General features: G+C 45.2%; 1 protein-coding gene across 1 annotated transcript; it reads right to left on the reverse strand.

Annotated features, from left to right (window-relative positions):
- Positions 1-3697: 3697 nt before the first annotated feature.
- LOC136990776 (uncharacterized) lies at positions 3698-5644 on the reverse strand. Its single transcript, XM_067289212.1, has one exon. The coding sequence runs from the start codon at positions 5642-5644 to the stop codon at positions 3698-3700; it is 1947 nt and encodes a 648-aa protein (XP_067145313.1).
- Between the last annotated feature and the right edge of the window lie 12295 nt (positions 5645-17939).

The following is a 17939-nucleotide window of genomic DNA, read 5'->3' on the forward strand; positions in this document are numbered from 1 at the left end:
TCCACCCGTAGTTGGGCGGTTGCAGCCTGGCACTTTTCGGCATTGAACTGCAGTACCCTGCAATTTTGTACTGAGTCCATAATTGTAATTGGGTTAAAGCGAGTCGCACTTTACTGACCGTAGTTTGTTCGGGTCTTTACACGCTCAAGCTCCCGCAGGTAGCTTGGGCAGCTCGCACTCATTGATGAATGTCTCACGTTGAGCTCAAGGCCGAACTTACAGGCCGCCTTGGCACAGTTAATGCAGTTCAGCGTGGGTGCCTTTTACTCCTTATAGAAATGGTCGTCGGCACATTTGTTACACTTCTGAGTCATCAATGGACAACCCTTAGCCACATGCCAGAAGGCATAGCAGCAGTAGCATTTAGTGCTGGAATATATTCCCTCACCCGATTGCGCGTCCAGCCCAAATGGACTCTCCCTTTAGACAAGAGAGTGCGGAACACTTTCAAGGGAGGCCTCCAGAACCCAATTGATCAGCCCCCCTTTCCTTTAAGAGGGAATTTCGGCTGCAGTGCCCCAGGCTGCAGCCGGATGCCATTCTGTGTGGCAAGTGCTTCCGCAAGACGTTCGCGTTCGACATCCGGCAAGACGTCGAAGATAATGACCGTTGGCCTACACTTTTGGGGCAGTCTGCAAGATACCGCTTCCTTTAGCGTAGCTGGTTTGTCTGTCAATTCCTGTTTTAGTTTCTGGAGCTCTTGCTGCTTTCTCACCTTTACAAGAACTCCGTTTTTGCGAATATGTCGCACATTCTTAACCCCTACGCCCAACTTCATGGGGTTGATATGCTTCTGGAGTAGTGCTTTGATTTGATCACTACTCTGGGTGTCGTCCTTTGGAAAGACCAAGAGCATGTGCTCCGTGGCTTGGACGGCACTCTTCATCGGTTTTTCTTGCTGTTTACGCGGCCCCTCTTGGACTAATGTCGAGGCCGCGCTCGCAGCTGCCGCATAAATCTTTTTACTTGCGGCAGACATTTGGCTAACACCTTGAGGTCCGAGCAACTTTGATAGTATGATAGCCTCCCTCAAGGTTTGATTCTCTGCCTGGAGGGAGGCGATCTCGACCTCCTGGGCACTCAGCACGGCCGTGGCTCTGCTGAATAGGTTGAAGATGCTCGCACACGATGTCTTTTGGCAACGGTTGTCCTGATGGCCCAGGAGTTTGGTCAACTCTTCGTGGACTTGGTCTAACTCTTCACGGCGACTCTCGCGAGTGCGCAGTATAGGTTGCGTTTCCGCAGCTGGTATAGGTTGCTCACTTGGGGCAAGATTTTCCCCAGTTTGCTTAGAAGGAGAAGGATTCCCCTCCACAGCGTTAGTAGTCGCTGACGCAGTGACTGTCCCTCGTTTGGAAGCGTTAGCCTTACTCCTGTTGCAGCGTAAGGCTCGTTTGGCTCTGGAGGTGGTAGCTTTGGCATCCTTCCAATCCTCCGGTTCTGACTCTGAGGCGGTGTCAAATACCGTCTCTTTTTCAAAATCTGCGGACAAGGTGTCAACCTCTGTGCACTGTTCTGGTAGGCCACTTGATGTGGTGTTTTTCCTTCTTCCAGTTTTGGTGGCCTTTTTCTGTTTAGGCTTTGGCGCCACTTTTTCCGTCGCCCGGCCCTCGTGGGAAACGCAAGCATCCTTCGTTTCGGCCTCCTCCGCCCTCTTCTCTGAAACAATGACGTCTGGTTGGCTGTTGGGAATCAGCACATTTTCGTTCTCGTCGCTAGCACAAGACGAGTACACTAATGTAACGCATTTATCTGATTTCATATTATTAGCCATCATTAAGAAAAAGAAAAGAAAAGTAACGTTTGGGGTGGTCCCGACCTTTCACGGGTGCCCAGAATCCTTTCAGACATCAGGAAATGCGTTTAAGAGCCTGCTCTGGCTTCGGACTTACTGATGGTTCCGTTTTGGCCATCTTATTGCCGGGCCGTCACTGCGTTGGCCCGCTGCCGGGACATCTACCCATTTAAATGGTCGCCTACCCAAGGTCGCCCCAGCCCGGCTGGTTGCTTGGCTTGGGCCGCCCCATCTGTCCTACTAGGAGACCTTCTTCCCGTTTCCAGTTCTCCGAGACCATATACGGCCATCCAACGCATCGTCAGGCCTATAAGCACCGCTCCCCCCCAGGACATAGGGAAGTTGGCCCTATGCGCCTGAAGAGCGGCTCTGCCAACTACCCGTCAGGATAGACATCAGCTAGCGGAATCCCATAAGCCACTAAGGGCGCTATTCCCCTCGACCGGCACCGGCGATGCTTCGGCTATGGGAGTACGACTCCTGGCCCCACCGGCTTGGGCGTGCAGGCCTTCGCCCCCGGGTCAGCGCACGGGTGTGTGTGCTGCACACCCAGGCCTTCGCCCCCGGGTCAGCGCACGGGTGTGTGTGCTGCACACCCAGGCCTTTCCCCCGGGCAACTGATTCTTCTTTTACCAAACAGATGGGATTTATGTAATTTGCGTTACCACAGGCAGGGACTAAATCGACTGCACTCGACCGCACCTTACGACACCGGCCCGCGCTACCAAACCGATGAGGGAGTTTATTTCGTGTGTCTCGGATTCCGGATTATCTCCAGTTTCCTCGCCGACGCGGGAATTGAATCCAGAAGAACCAGCAACTTCTGTGGCTAGCCAGAAGTAAACTCATTGGATAAGTTCGACGATCATCTCGCTACAAGCAGACGATTTAACCGTCGCGAGTAGGGGGACTTGGGACCGTTCCACCGAAGTGTAGGGTCCCTACCACGTTTCAGCAGCGCCCCTATCGAGTGATGCCGACCGACGAGCGCCAGAACTTCCATCGGCAGGACTACCAACTTTCGTCGGACAAGTCCAAACGAACTACACTCCACATATCTTGTCCGAAGACGAGGCCTCCTGGGACTCCTGTTCGTAGCGGTTACAGCACTTATCGCCCGGTTCTGGACTTACTGAGGGCTCATTTTGGCCCTCTCATTGCCAATACTATTAGGAATGAGCCCGCGCCACGATCGCACCAGTCTCCCTTCTGTCTCGATGTGAGTCTTTGTGTTACAGGCCAATTCACAGCTTTATCCGCCATCCGCCCCAATCAGAGATAGGTTCCAGATAGAGAGAAAAATACGGAAACTCCTTCGGGGGCCGCGGGCAAACCCACTGCACTCTGGACAGCTTGCTGCCATGAGGCACATCACGCAGACCCAAAGCCTCTGATACTCTGACACCTCTGGAACCTTCGGCCCGAGTTTAAAACTCCATCGGCGATCGAGGCCAAGACATGGGGCTTCCGTCCCTAAAATCGAGACTTTGCACCCATGCCCCTCGCCGCTAGGCCCCCCACCGCGACAAGGTCGGCTTCCCACTTCGGGGGGGGGGCGGTGGTATGACCTCATAAAGCAAACTCTTGCCCTGCCCCGCCTATTGGCACTACAGGGTTCAAAGAGACTATGCCTTAATCATAGGCTTTGGTCTCATACCATTAGGTAGTCTTTGACTCTTTTAGTTGGGCCACCAGGTACTTCTTTCGGGCTCCCATCCGTTCCTTTAGGCCCAACGCTCTAACTCTGGCATAACTTTTGTGTGTATATATGCAGCTTGCGCCGCATTTTAACTTTGCTCTGTCATATTTTATATTATAATTCGTACAGACACTTAGATATTTAGAAATGGGGTACTTCTCCCTACAGGAAGAAAGCACCTCACCCAGTGTGGCCGCTGGGTTCTATAGATCAAGTAGATCTATTATTTTCACCATCAATTCCTTTAGTCTCTTTAGGTTTCCTTTACTAGCTGCTAGCGTTCTAAGTACTTGTTCAGGGGGCATTCTCCAGTTAACCTGGTCGGCCCCTAGGCGGAAGTCCTCAGTGAGAGGACAGTCAAGCACGTAGTGCCTCGCGTCTTCGCGAGGACACCCACAGGAGCAGCTACCATCTCCTTGTCCAAATTTGGACTTGAAATGGGGAAACCTCCTGTGTCCGGTCAATATTTGCGTCGTATACCAACACAAACTCACTGGAGTAAGGCCAACATCAGGCACGAAGGCATAGGTTGGCCTACCTACTGCACTCTGAGTCCAGCTCTCTTGCCAGCATGTCATCGATCGTCGCAGCAAAGTACCTTTTATGTAAGTTTCCGAGGGTTCTACCGTCCTCGTTACAAATGGGCCTCTGGCTCCCGCCTTAGCCAGATGATCGGCACGTTCGTTACCCAGGACCCCGGTGTGGCCTCGGACCCATCTCAGAGCAACGTGTCGCTCGTGCCTCGCCCTCAGTACCTTGCCTCTGATCTCCTTTACCAACGGGTCTCTGTGGTATCCATCGCTCAAAGCCTGAAGCGCGGACTGGCTATCTGAGTAAACCGTGACCGGCTCTGGACCTGGATGTAGTAAGATCCACTGGGACGCCCCCACCAGGGCCACCAGTTCTGCCTGGAACACGGACGCTTCCTCGTTCAGTCTGACCGACTGACAGTGCACTTCTACTCCGTCAGAGAAGACGCAGTACGCAGCTCCTACTAAGCTACCGTCTTTCGAGCCATCGGTGTATATTTCAACGCCGATATGAGTCGGTTCACCGACATCCCAGTCAAGTCCAATCCGATAGGCCGGATGGACCCTCAGTACGTCTGTCCGACGTCTAAGTCTGACCGGGTACATCTGATTACAATGCTTTGCCTCAACGCCCTCCACAGTTGTCCTATAGAAGGCTGCCTCTTGACTTACGACCAAGGGCAACGGGAGCAGCCCGGCCAAGACCAGGGCCGCCTCCGTTGACACAGTTCTGTATGCTCTGGTGATCCGCAGGGCAGCGGGTCTTTGTATAGTTAGCAATGTTCTGCTCTGTTTGACGTTGGCGGAATCTTTCCACCAAACCCCACAGGCATAGCAGATAACGCGCTCTACACTCATCTTGTAGATGGATCGAAGCGCTTCTCCACTTAGCCCGTAGTTCTGTCTAGCTAGTCTCGATAGTGCCGCTATCGTCTGGTTTGTTCTTTCACGAACACTCCTGAGATGTGGCGTCCAACATAGTGTCTGGTCGATGATTACACCGAGGTACTTTAGCTCGTTCACCCTTCTGATGGGGTTGCCCCGTATTCGGTATATTGGTCGGCGAGCCAACACACCGGTCCGGGCCACCGTCAGGGCCTCTGATTTCTCAGGGCTGAAGGATAGCTTGTGCAGCTGTCCCCAGCGAACGAGTCGTTCTATTGCTTCGTTGCCGCGGGTCTCCATCCCGCTACGACTGTAACCGGCAACTACTAGCAACAGATCGTCAGCATATGCTTGCAGCTGGACGTCGTCCGGTAGGACTAGTCGCAGCGCCGTGTCTGCTAGAACGTTCCATAGTAGGGGCCCAATACAGGACCCCTGCGGACAGCCCCTTTCCAGTATCCTCTCATACTTGTTGCTCTGTGTCTCATAAACGACACAGCGGTTACTCAGGAAGCTCCTGGTAAGTGCAATGAGGGTGGTCGGCAGGTTCGCCTTCCGCAGCTCACCCACAATGGACGGCCACCAGACGTTGTCGAATGCCCCCTCAACGTCCATCGAAACGAGCGACGTGTGGAGGCCCTGCGAGCGATTCTGGTGAACCAGATTGATCGCTCGGTGTAGTGCACGGCAGGTCGACGTGTCCGGGCGGAATCCATATTGTTGCGGGTGTAGCATCCCTCCCCGCTTAAGGTGGTAATAATATTCTGTCGCTGAGGATTCTGTCGAGAACCTTCTCCAGGACTGGCAACAGGCTGATCGGTCTGTAGGACCTAGGTTCGTTCTTCGGGCGCCTGCTCTTATGAATAAACACAAGACGCGCCCGCTTCCACTGCACTGGGAAGTGACCCAGGAGTAGACACTTCTGATACAGTACACGGAGCAAGCCAGGACGTTCATGTTGCAGAACTTGTACCATTTCGGCCGTGATTCCGTCATCGCCGGTGCCTTCCTCTTTCTTAGGTTGCCGATGTGTAGGCTACCTCAGAGTCAGTTACCGGCTCTGTCGACACGGCCTGAAGGAACGGGCAACTCCGCATCGCTGCGAAGCCGCCGCTGTTCCTCGGTGTCCTCAGGCTGCTCATCGCTAGGGCTTACAATACCAAACTAAAATCTAAATACCGGCATTTGATATTTGAAATTTGAAATATCGGGATACCGGTATTAAAACCGGTATTATTAATAAAAAATTTACTAGTTATATTTTTACTTACCTCAGTTGTTATATTGACTTGTTAACAAATAATATATGAAATCCAATAAATATTGTTCAGAAATGAGTAGATATTATTTATTTTATTACATAGAGAGTAGGAGTAGATAGATACAAAAAAACGTGCAAGTAAAAAAAAAGTACATATTAAATTCTATGTTACATTTTACATATAATAGGCTCGTATGGCATTATATAATTAAAGAAGCAAAAAATATAATTAAATTGAAAGTATTTATGAAATAATATTAATAACTTGCGTTTTGTTTATTAAAGTATGCTCTTAAAAAACATAAACAATCAATCGTTTCATCATCAAGCGAGGACCGAATTTTCGTACAAATATAACCAGCCGCCGAAAAAGCTCTTTCTGATTCTACACTTGTCGGCACTATTGTCATTAAGAAATCATACACATTTTGTAAATACGTTCCTTTTGTTCCTGTTTTTTCAAAAAAAGTAATTTCATCTTTTTTATTTTTTGTTCCAGACCTGGAATTTTTTTAAACGCAGGCACGGGTGAAGTATTTAGTGTTTCGTCTATTGCTGCCTGTAGTTTTTTCTTTAATGCGTTTACGTTTACCTTGTCAGATTCTAATACTGTTTCATTACTAATTTGGGAAGATATTGGAAGGGATGTTTCTTGCACAACTTCCATATCTTCTGTATCTTCTAGATTTTCATGTGTGAGCCGTTTAGTTAAGCTTACAATTTTTTTAATGATTGTAAATTTGGATATGCGTTTAAATACTTCTCCAACATCTTGTGAGCCCTTTTGCAGATACTGAAGTATTTGTGATAATTCAGTTCGTCGCAGTAAAATTCGAGATTTTAATGCTTCCAATAATTCTAATGCAATTGCAGATTTTTGCTGGGAAAGAGTATCTAACATAAATGTTAAAGAAGCGTCAGCCGTCAAAAGATTTGCATCTTTTCGGCATAATGCATCTACTGTTAATTTTACAGGAGTAAGAGCAGCAATAATTGAAGATAATAAATTAAATTCTTCGTCAGAAAAATGAATATCGGAACTAATGTCAATAAGCGCTTTTTGAATACAAAATTTAATTTCTTCAAATTTTTCTAACATAAATAACATACTGTTCCATCTTGTTTGACAATCTAATTTTAGCGCTGTTTCTTTACCTAATTGTTCTCTCACGTACTTTTGTAAATATTTATCATTTTTAGAAGGTGAATTTTTAAATGTTTTCACTACTTTCCGAATTTTTGAAACTAGAGATGATATACCAGTATGTCTAATATTTATATTACTTGTAGTAATACTAGCATCTAACTCTATAATAATTCCATAACCATCTTCTTCGTCGATATCGTCGTCATTGTTATCATCGTCATCGTCAACATCATTAACATCGTCATCATTATAATTTTGCTCCACAACATCAATATCCACACTCGGGTTCAAAGTTGACTTATACAAAACATCAGTAATTGCTAAATTTATGCAATGTGCCATACATTGTTGATGTTCAGCCTCTATAATTTTTCCTAATTTTACCATAACCGACGCACCGTCAGTAGTTACTCCAACTATGTCTTTAGATATATCTAAATTAAAATCTTTCAATTTTTCTTCTACAAGGGATAAGCATTTTTCTGCTGGAACGGATCCGTAAGCGCGCACTAATCCGATATTCCACATTGTTCCTCCAACAGAATGTACATTAATGTTTATGTAGCGCCGATTACGAATAGATGTCCATTCGTCAAATGTGATACTGAAACGTTTACCTTCAGATTTCAGTCTAGAAATTTCATGCACTGTAGACTGTTTAATAATTTTACTATATTCAAGTACCATATTTCTAATAGTGACTGCAGATTTTGGTATGTCTTTGAATCCTCTTGCCTTTAAGCCTTCTCTCATGTCATACGATTTTATAAAAATATTAAAAGACAAACCATCGCGAGCTGTCATTCGGGCAAGCACTTCTGAAAGTTTTTCGTTTTTATTATTTTTAAAATACTTTGTTATTAACAATTTAGGCTGTTTAGAAACACTTGATTTGACATCATGGGGGATTCACATTTCTTTTTAAGATTTAGTCCATGTATCGTTTTTAAGTGAGTATGAAGGCCACTTGTGGATCCTCCTGTACACTTTATTTCTTTCGCGCACTTTTTACATTTAGCAACCTGTCCGTTTTTTTCAATCAAAAAATGATTCCAAACTGAAGTTTCGTCCTGTCCTTTTCGGTGCTCCGTAAATGTATTCATCTTTCAGGGGGTATAGCAGTTTATGCCTATTAATTTTAATATTTGTAAATTAATTACACTCTAACTTACATTAATACAAATATAAATTAGTTACTGTATCATATAATTCATATGGATTAATCAGTATTTAAATACCGTTATATAATTTTCAATTATTAGAAATAAAACCAGAAAACAAGTGCACATAATCCACACACCACAAGACACAACGGAATGAAAAATAAAATTGAAAATATAAAATATAATTTTTACTTGTAAACACTACAGCTGATTTGCAAAATTAAACAATCTAATCTAAACTATTTAATAATTCTTGTGTTACACACTTTATGTATTTGTATAAACGAGACCTATTCATTGGGTAGTAGACGTAAAACATAAACAATCGCTTTATATTGCCGACACCGCCGCTTCTCGATGGTGCCATACTCGGCTCGGTATGTGTAATAAATGTGCCTGATATAGATTTTAATACAATGAGATTGTTTGTATATCTTCAAAAAAATTTCTTGTAATTAATTAATATTATTTTAAATTAGATTTATATTGTGCATAAATTCAATTTTTATCAACTAATGTAATACCAAAATACCGGTATTTTTACATAAATACGGTTTTTAATAACGGACAAAAATCGTCCGGGATTCCGGTATTCGGGATCCCAAGGAATCCCGGTATTGTAAGCCCTACTCATCGCACAAAAAGTGCGAGCGGAGCAGTATCTCTATCGACTCCAACTGTGTGGAGGTTAGGGTTCCATTGGGCTTTTTGACGGGCCCCAAGACCGCACTACGTTTCAGCTTGCCCACCACTAGCTTGTAGGGTAGACAGAACGGGTTCTCGTCACTGATTTCCTGACAGAAACTGAGCCATGAGGTCTTCTTAGCATCGTTTAACTATTACTTGTACTCAGCATCGGCCCTCTGGAACTCCAGTTTCCTGGTAGCCCGAAGGTCGCTGTCTCTGCAACGTTGGAAGTGTCGGCAGAGCGCCCTCGTGCGCTTTCGTAGGACACTCAGCTCCTGGGTCCACCAGGGAACTGACCGGTGGTTGTTGGGCCTACCCTGCACGAGTGTGCGGTCTCCCGCTCCTCTGACTGCATTGGTGAGAGCGGCCACAACTTCCTCCAGATCCTCGACGCTCTCTACTGCTGAGATTTGTGGAACGATGTCGGCCGTCTTTTCGACGAGGCATTTGCTAAATCGATGGCGGTTTCCTTCAGTCAGCTTGTAGTACCTGCTCGGCCACTGGGGTGAGCCGCACCCCACCTCGAAAGAGATGAAGCGGTGGTCACTACACCTTTCTGCATCGATCGTTTCCCATTGCGAAGTTAGTCTCAGCATTGCCCCACTAACGATGGTAAGGTCGATCCAGCTCTCGCCCGAAGGAGAGGAGAAGGTAGCGATACCGAACGGGTCGTTCAGCACATGCATGCCCCACCCCTCCACCGTATCCTTCATCATGTTCCCGTCAGGATCATTCACCGGGGAGCCCCACAGCGAGTGCTTGGCATTGAAATCACCAGCCAAAACAATTCTGCTGCAGAGCGGGACGACCCCTTCGAGTTCAGTCAGAAGGGCTCCCAGATTTAATGACGGCGGGCGGTAACTGGAGACCGCAACCCAAGTGCAGGTGGGCGACCATATTTCTACGGCCACCACGAGTCGCGAAACGTGGATAGCAAAAGCTTCGACGTTCCTTTGTGTGAGAATAACTACGGCCCGACAGTCGTCACTTTCATGGGCAAAGACGCTCCATTGTAGTGAGAGGCCACTGACCTTTCCTTGTACTAAGTATGGCTCTTGGAGCAGGAGGATGTCAATCTCCCGCTCAACCACTTTTACCCGTAGTTGGGCGGTCGCAGCACTACACTTTTCGGCGTTAAGCTGCAATATTTTGCAGCCACGCTCGTGTTCCCTCCTGTTTGAGATAGAGGAGGTATTGAATTGCAGATTTATAGTTATCCCTTACTGACCGTAGTCAGTTCGGGCCTGAACTCTTGCGAGCTCCCGTGTATAACACGGGCAGCTGGCACTCATCGCTGAGTGGCCAGTATCCAGCTGCAGGTCGAACTTTTGGTTTGCCTTTGTGCAATTTGAACACTTAGGCGCTGTGGCCTTACACTCCCGGTAGGAGTGGCCCTCAACACAATTGCTACAAATTTGAGCCGCCGCCGAACAGCTCTTTGCCACGTGATTGAACCCGTAGCATTTGTAGCACTGGGTGATGGCCGTGTGTTCCTTCACCCGGTTTCGAGTCCACCCAACATGAAGCCGCCCCATCTTTAAGAGGGTGTGGTAAGCCTTTGGGGAGGCCTCTAGAACCCAATTGATGAGGCCCCCCTTTCCTTTCATTGGAAATCTAGGCTGCAGGTCACCAGTCTGCAGCTCTAGGTTGTTCTGGTCTTTTAAGGTCTCTACCAATAACTCTAGCTTGATGTCCGGGCTGACATCAAAAAGTATGACCCTCGGTCTGCGTTTTTGGGGCAGTCGGCAGTTGACCGCCTCTCGTAACACAGCTGGGCCTTCCGTCACTTCCTTTAAGATCTTGGAGACGGTCCTGTTGCTTCGCTACCTCGAGCAGGACGCCCCCATTGCGGATTCTGCGAACGTTCTTTATACCGACCCCCAGTTTGGTCGGATTGATGTTCGTCTTTAAGATCGATCTTGTTTGATCGCTGTTCATCGTTTTATCCGTCGGGTAGACCAAAAGCGTATTCTCAGTGGCTGGAACCCGACGGGGCTTAGCAGTTGCCCGCGCCCCCTCTTGGTTGCTATCGGGGGCTGGCCGGACTGTGACACCTGAAAAGGAAAAGTGGGCCGCACACAGCGGTATAGCCTGTGAGTTAGGAAAAGGAGGAAGAGGAAAGTTGGGAGAAGAGGAGGTGAAGGGGAAAATAGGTAGATAGGAAAGAGGAAAAAGACTTCACCCTCTCTGCAACCCCACAGCGTCTCGCAGCGGGACTTTATTACGACAAAACAAAACAATACAAAGTAGAACAAAGGAACATATGTACATATTTACAGAACAATATGGCTGCTTTGCCATGCCGCGTTGACAACCCATGAACCGCTGGGTGTTGTACAACAGAAACTAGTGTGTCGCAACAAAAGAGAACTAATGTGAAATTTACAAATAATATGATAATTCAATAACACACCCTTTACAAAACAGGAAACCCATTGGCAAGCAAACCCAGAGCAAAAGGGCCACCTACACAAGAGCAGAGCCCCCATACTCTCAATGGGAGTATAACAACACATGCTGACGTACCCCCACGACGAGGGCAAAGCGACCACAGCAGAACTAGCCTGGAGCCCAAAACTTGGCAAGTTGCACCTTAGGCCACTAAGAAACCAATCCTACCCCATGGTGATGCCGAAGACCAGGTGCAGTAAATTGGCACCGTCGGCATCGGCGGTTAATCCAACTAAGTGGAAAGGAATTGATCCAGGTGCCTACGCTGAGTTGTTGAGAATGTTAATATCATCCGTAAATTTTTGGAAGGCTCTGTAAGTCTTTTTGTTCTCCAGCAGGGCTAAAGCTCACCTTCCGCATTGACGGCTTTGATAAGCGTCTTCCTTTGGGTGGAATACTGCGGACAATGAAAGATGATGTGGTTCGGAGTGTCTTCCTCATCGAGTAAACAAACACACTTCCCGTCAGTTTTCTGAAGAAACCTGTAGAGATAATTTCTGAAATTCCCGTGCCCGGTTATAATTTGCGTCAAAATAAAGTTGGGAGTTAGGTGGTTATTTGATTTCCTGGTAAGTACATTGGGGATAAATTCATGCGTTATTCTTCCTGTTGGTTCTTCATTCCATCTCTGTTGCCATTTCTCCCAGATGTAGTTGTTTATTGTTTTCTTGAGCCAGGAAATTGGAATTTTAGAGAAGGAAATATTGTTAACCCATTTTGGGGCGGTACGGGCCAGTAGGTCCGCTCTCTCATTCCCATCATTGTTGGCGTGTCCTTTTATCCAAGAAAAGTATATTATAGTGGTTTTCTGTAAGGCTTTAAGGGTGTTTATACTTTCATGGATGACAGTATGCTTAGTATTTAGTTTCTTTAGTTGCTGCAACGCCACCCTGCTGTCGCTTAATATTGTTGCTTTCGTAATGTTGTAATTATTTTTGTTTTCCTTTATCCAATTTAGGGCTTTGAGAATGGCATATGATTCTGCCTGATTGGCAGAACAGTGTCCAGCGAGCTTAAACCTTGCTTGAGAGATGTTTTTGTTGTTGTCCTTGACAATGAAAGAACACCCACCCCTATTGCAGATTTGGAACCGTCGGTGTACAGAGTGAGCCCTGACGGAGTAACCAGTTCGTTCGTATTGATTAAATCATCCACATTAAAGCTTGGGTGGTAGATGTGTTGTTCAGTATTTAAGTCAAGATCGTTCGTTTTTATATACTCCCTTAGTTCAGTTGCTGCATCTTTGAGGTGTATTTTATCAGTGCAGAGTTTAAATTTATCTAAATTACTTTGCCCTGTAATTAGTTTAATGTGGGAGTAGTACCAGACTTTCCCTTCGATCAGTAGATCGATTGGGAGGAGATCAGCTATTGCAAGAATGGCGTTTGTTGATGCAGTGCGGTAGGATTTTGTTATAGTGATAGCAGATTTCCTTTGTGCCGAAAGGAGCTTCCTCTTTATATTCGTTTTTGCAATTGACTCGCCCCATATTTCGCATCCATAAGTAATTATAGGCTCTATAACAGCCGTGTATAACAGCCTGCCAGCCTTGCTGTAATACCCCCATTGATTACGTGCTATTGACGCAAGGGAATGAATGGTTTTAACCGCCTTGTCGTACGTGTAGAAAACATGGTTTTTCCATGTTAATTTGTCATCCATGATGATGCCCAAATATTTTATTTCCTTGGTGTTTTTAATTCTCTTACCGTCTATCTGTTATTGTTGGACCTTTTTGTAGTGGGTTAGCTCTGGGAAAAACTATGCATTGACATTTTGCATAATTGATTTTTAGTTTTACTTCCTTACACCAATTGGAGATAGTCTTTAAAATGTTATTTGTCTTTTCTTGTAGTATTTCTTGGTTTCTATGGGTTAACGCAAGGATGGTATCATCTGTGTACCCTTGTAACTTGCAGTTGTACTCTTTTGGTATAGTTTTATCAATTTCCAATAAGCTGTTGTATAGCAAATTCCATAAAAAGGGACCCGACCTCGATCCCTGGGGGCAGCCCTGATTAATTTCCTTCCTTATGAATATTGTGTTGTTGTTTGTTATGAGAATTTCCCTGTTTTGTAGATAGCTTTCAACAAGCCTATATATATTTCTTGGGCATCTGGTTTTCTTTATAGCTTGCAGGATGGCGGGCCACCAGGCGTGGTCAAACGCCCCTTGAAAATCAATTGATACCATTAATGTATGTTCTCCATTCTTTTTTGCTTGTTTAATGTGATCTACTATAGCATCCAGGGCGCTGACGGTACTTTTACCCTTGCGAAATCCGTATTGATTGTCATTCATATGTTTGTTTTTTTCACAATGATATTGCAATGATGTTTGTCATGAGCCCGTCAAGAATCTTTCCTATAACCGGGAGTAGAGATATTGGCCTATAATCTTTAGCTTTCGTAGGATTGGTGGTCTTGGGTATGAGTTTAATGGATGCCTTCTTCCAGGCTGTAGGGAAAATCCCTAGTTGCAAGCACTTGTTAAAAACTATAGTAAAAGTAACAGGTATCGCTTCGTACGCCTTTTTGGCCATCGTCGGGGTGATGCAGTCGGAACCCGGTGCCTTGTTAAGCTTGAGGTTGGCGAACTCCTTATTTATCTCTTGGCTTGTGAACAAGTGGTCGTCAATTGTCAGTAGATCCGTGTTGTGGTTCTGTCTTATTTCTTGGTGGTAGGTATTGTCGGTTGAGGGGTCGTCCTCAGGGAATAATTCCTGAACTATGTGCTCATAAGTATCATGTATGGTGTCCTCTAGGCCAATAGTAGTAGCCAGGAAATTGTTTGGTATTTTTGACCTTTTTATTTTGTTTCTAGCGACATAGTAGGGTATCGACCATGGATTTTCTCTACCCATGTTTGTGCAGAAACGCCTCCATGACTCTGTTCTCGCTTTATTAATTTCAGTTTTATAGTTCCTGAATTTGGACAGGTATTCCTGTCGCAGGATGCTTCTTTTGTTCAAGTCTGTTTCCTTCCCGAGTTTTTTACGTGCTTTCCTCAGTGCAGTTCTTTGTACAGTAAGTTCTGCCATCCACCAAGGGGATGTCTGCTTAACAGTGTTTATTTTAGTAGCTTTATAGTAAGCCGTTTGAATTATCATTTGTAATTTGTTTATTATTTCCTCAAGATCCTTGATGTTATCTATGTAAGCCAGATTGTGGCTATTCCAGTTCTCAGTAATATACTTTTGATAAATTTCCCAATTTGTTTTTTGTTTGATCTTCAGCTTCTGAATCCCTCCTGGTATCTCTATGCTAATACCAATGTAATTATGGTCACTTGCAGTATGTTCGCTTAAAGTGCTGCACTGTATTTTATTGACTGCAAGGTGTTTGTTTGCTAAGCAAACATCAACCCAACTTTCACCAGTTGTTGATGAGTATGTAGGAAGTTTGCTAGTATTTAGGGATTGTAAGCCAAGACTGTTCATAAGCTCCACTAATTTTGACCCTATCGGGTCCTCAGTCGGACTAAACCATATTGGTGATTTTGCGTTGAAATCTCCCATAATAAGGATGGGGAATTTGCTGAGATATTGTACAGTGTTATTCGGTTCGTTCAGTAGCTCGGTAATATCCTCATAAGGAGAACAGTAGAATGTAATCATAACATATTTAATGCCATCGTGATGTATAACTATTGTAGTAAAGTATCTGTTCGTATGATTAGTTTGCAGTTGCACATTTAGATTTTTGTTGATAACCACAAAACCAGTATGTGGATTTTCATCAGGGTTGGTATAATGTAAAACCTGTAAGTTTCCGAATAATGCGATTTTCCTGTCATAACAGTATGGCTCTTGTATGGTCATTTAATCGGCCTGATGTGTATTCGCCGTTTGCATCGCTTCAGTTGTGGCCGCCTTGCACCGTTTGTACATCGATTTGTAAAACATTAATGCTGCCCTGTGTCATTTGATTGAACTGAGTGCCGTTGCTGATGTTATTACTGCCCATAGTCGGTCAGTTGAACATGTCTTGCTTTAATTCTCTGTAGTATTTGGCATGCCTGGCTGAAGGCATTGTGGTTGGATGGAATCTTCCTACTGGCGGGCTGATCTCTGTTAAACTTGCTGCAGTTAATGCAGCATGGTGTACTTTTCCACATTGGGCAATCTTATATTTAAGTTTCATAAAATTGAATATATTTAAAACTCAAATATTGAACTTAAATTTGAACTTTAATTTAAAGTTTAAAACAATGAAATGGCAACTTGAACTGTTGTTCAAGTTTTCTTGAGGTTTTAAGCTCAATTATTTAGTCAACTTCTTCTCCTTCACCTTTAGCCTGTGCTGCTTCTCCTTCTAGTGCTGGCATACCAGCTAGTTCTTCTGGGTCGAGCTCTACTGCTGGTGTTCGTGCTCGTCTTGCTGCAGGTCTTTCAATATGTCCTCTACCATAGATTTCCACTTGTAATGCATTTCCAACTATGCCTGCAGCATATTCATATGGCGATTTTTTCGTTAACAGAAGCTGATGTAGCAGGTGACAACTTCTGTAAATATTGTTTCCTTCACCCAAGTTGGCAATTTCTTCTACCATGAATAAGTCTGTTACTATTCTTAAAGTCTCCTCAACATCAACTCGCATATTTATACTGTTACGCCAACTGGCTGATTGGTGAGTAACAGTATCCTGGTAATTAGTAACACATACGCTTCCAATTACCGGAATCATGTCATCGAAGCGAGAATATGTGCATACAACTGGATCTTGTACTGCAGCTGCTGTACCTATAAAGCCAGGATCAACCTTTTGGGTCTGATAGGCAATTGCTGTAGCAAGTAATAAGAAGCCTTTGTTGTTGTAGTTGTTGTCCTCTTCACCTGGGTATCTTATGGTCTGATGATGGTGAGTGGCTTGTCTTTTATCAAATGGTACTCGGCCCAAGTAGTCTTGAGTTGGGTCCAATATCCACTCCACAAAGTCCTTTACATAAGCAGGGCTGGGACGTTTCACATTCCCTCCAACGGCTAATCTCTCTGCTCTTTGTTCTCTCATTAATGTGAGCATTCTTACTAAAGTTGTTAAAACTGCTTGGCCCACACGGAGTTCTGCAGTTGTGTGTCCTGCTATAGCAAAAAATTCAGCATGGTTTAGTTCAGTGCGCAAGCTATCTCTGAACCTATTTACAGCATCCCTGTAGATCTGTAGAGAGGCCTCAGTCCCTGGTTGGCCATGAGTAAACTGCTCATATATACGATCAATAGGTTCCATTACTTCATTTGTCATAGCTCTTAAAGCAGACTCGAAGAACTCTCTGCTATGTAACCAGAGCATACCGGCCATTGGTACTGCATTGCTCGACGCTTCATTGAAGAATTGTCAAAGTATAGCAGATTTTTCTCTGTACGTCTTTCCCTGCATCTTCTGAACGAATGGACCGCCTCTTGGAACTACCATTAGCAGTAAAGGATAGAAAGTTATAGTATCTGTTGCTCCATTTTTTCTAGCTTCACGTACTGCTTCTTCGTAGCTATGGATTGGTATATCTCTATCCACCATTGTGAAATAGTTGTTAATATATTCAAAGATTTTATAGAAGATTAACGTTAAAGTTAAAATCTTTGAAGTTGAGCTGAAATAGTTTCTTTAAGTAAAGATTTTGCAAAAAAGTGTTTAAAATGGTGGCAGCCTGTGTTTCTTCGAGAGACGCCCTCTCCCGGGCCGTGACAGTCGCGTAGGACGCACGACCGCCAGAAGCTGCCTTGCCGTCTTTTTTAGGCTCTGAAAGCGTTTGTTTGGGTGTTGGGCGGGCACCCACAAGCTCACGAAGAGTTTTGTTTTCAGCGCGGAGAGAGGCAATCTCGTTCTCCTGCGCCGAGACGATTGCGGCTATCTTACTGAAAAGATGGTAAATAGTGGCGCACGTGGCTTTTTGATAGCGGTTGTCAGTGCGTGCCAAGAGCTTTGTTAAGTCATTGTGCACTCCATCGAGCGCCACACGTCGCTTTTCAACCGTTTCAAGTTCTTCCTGTGTTTCCACAGGCACTGTCAACGGTGTTTTGGCATCGGCTCCCGAACTTATTTTCTCGGGAGCCGCCACGGTAGGGTCTTGTTTTTTCTTCTTTGACCCGCCTTTGTTTTCGGCAGCCGGTTTCCCTGCTACCGGTCACCATAGGTTGAGCAGTTTCCTCCTTTGGCTTGTCGCCTTCAGATTTCACTGCTTTAACCTTGGCCGCCAGTGCCTGCTTTTTGCTTACGCCTTGTTCTGGCGTTGTCAGGCGCGGGCTGCCACTCGCCGTCCTCGCTAGAGGAGGCGGTTTCGAAGAGTTCCCCACTGTTAGGCACAGATGAATCCGAATCGGACT

The sequence above is a fragment of the Centruroides vittatus genome, unplaced genomic scaffold, assembly GCF_030686945.1.
Source record: "Centruroides vittatus isolate TY-2023 unplaced genomic scaffold, ASM3068694v2 contig_134, whole genome shotgun sequence".
NCBI classification, from domain to species: Eukaryota; Metazoa; Arthropoda; class Arachnida; order Scorpiones; family Buthidae; genus Centruroides; species Centruroides vittatus.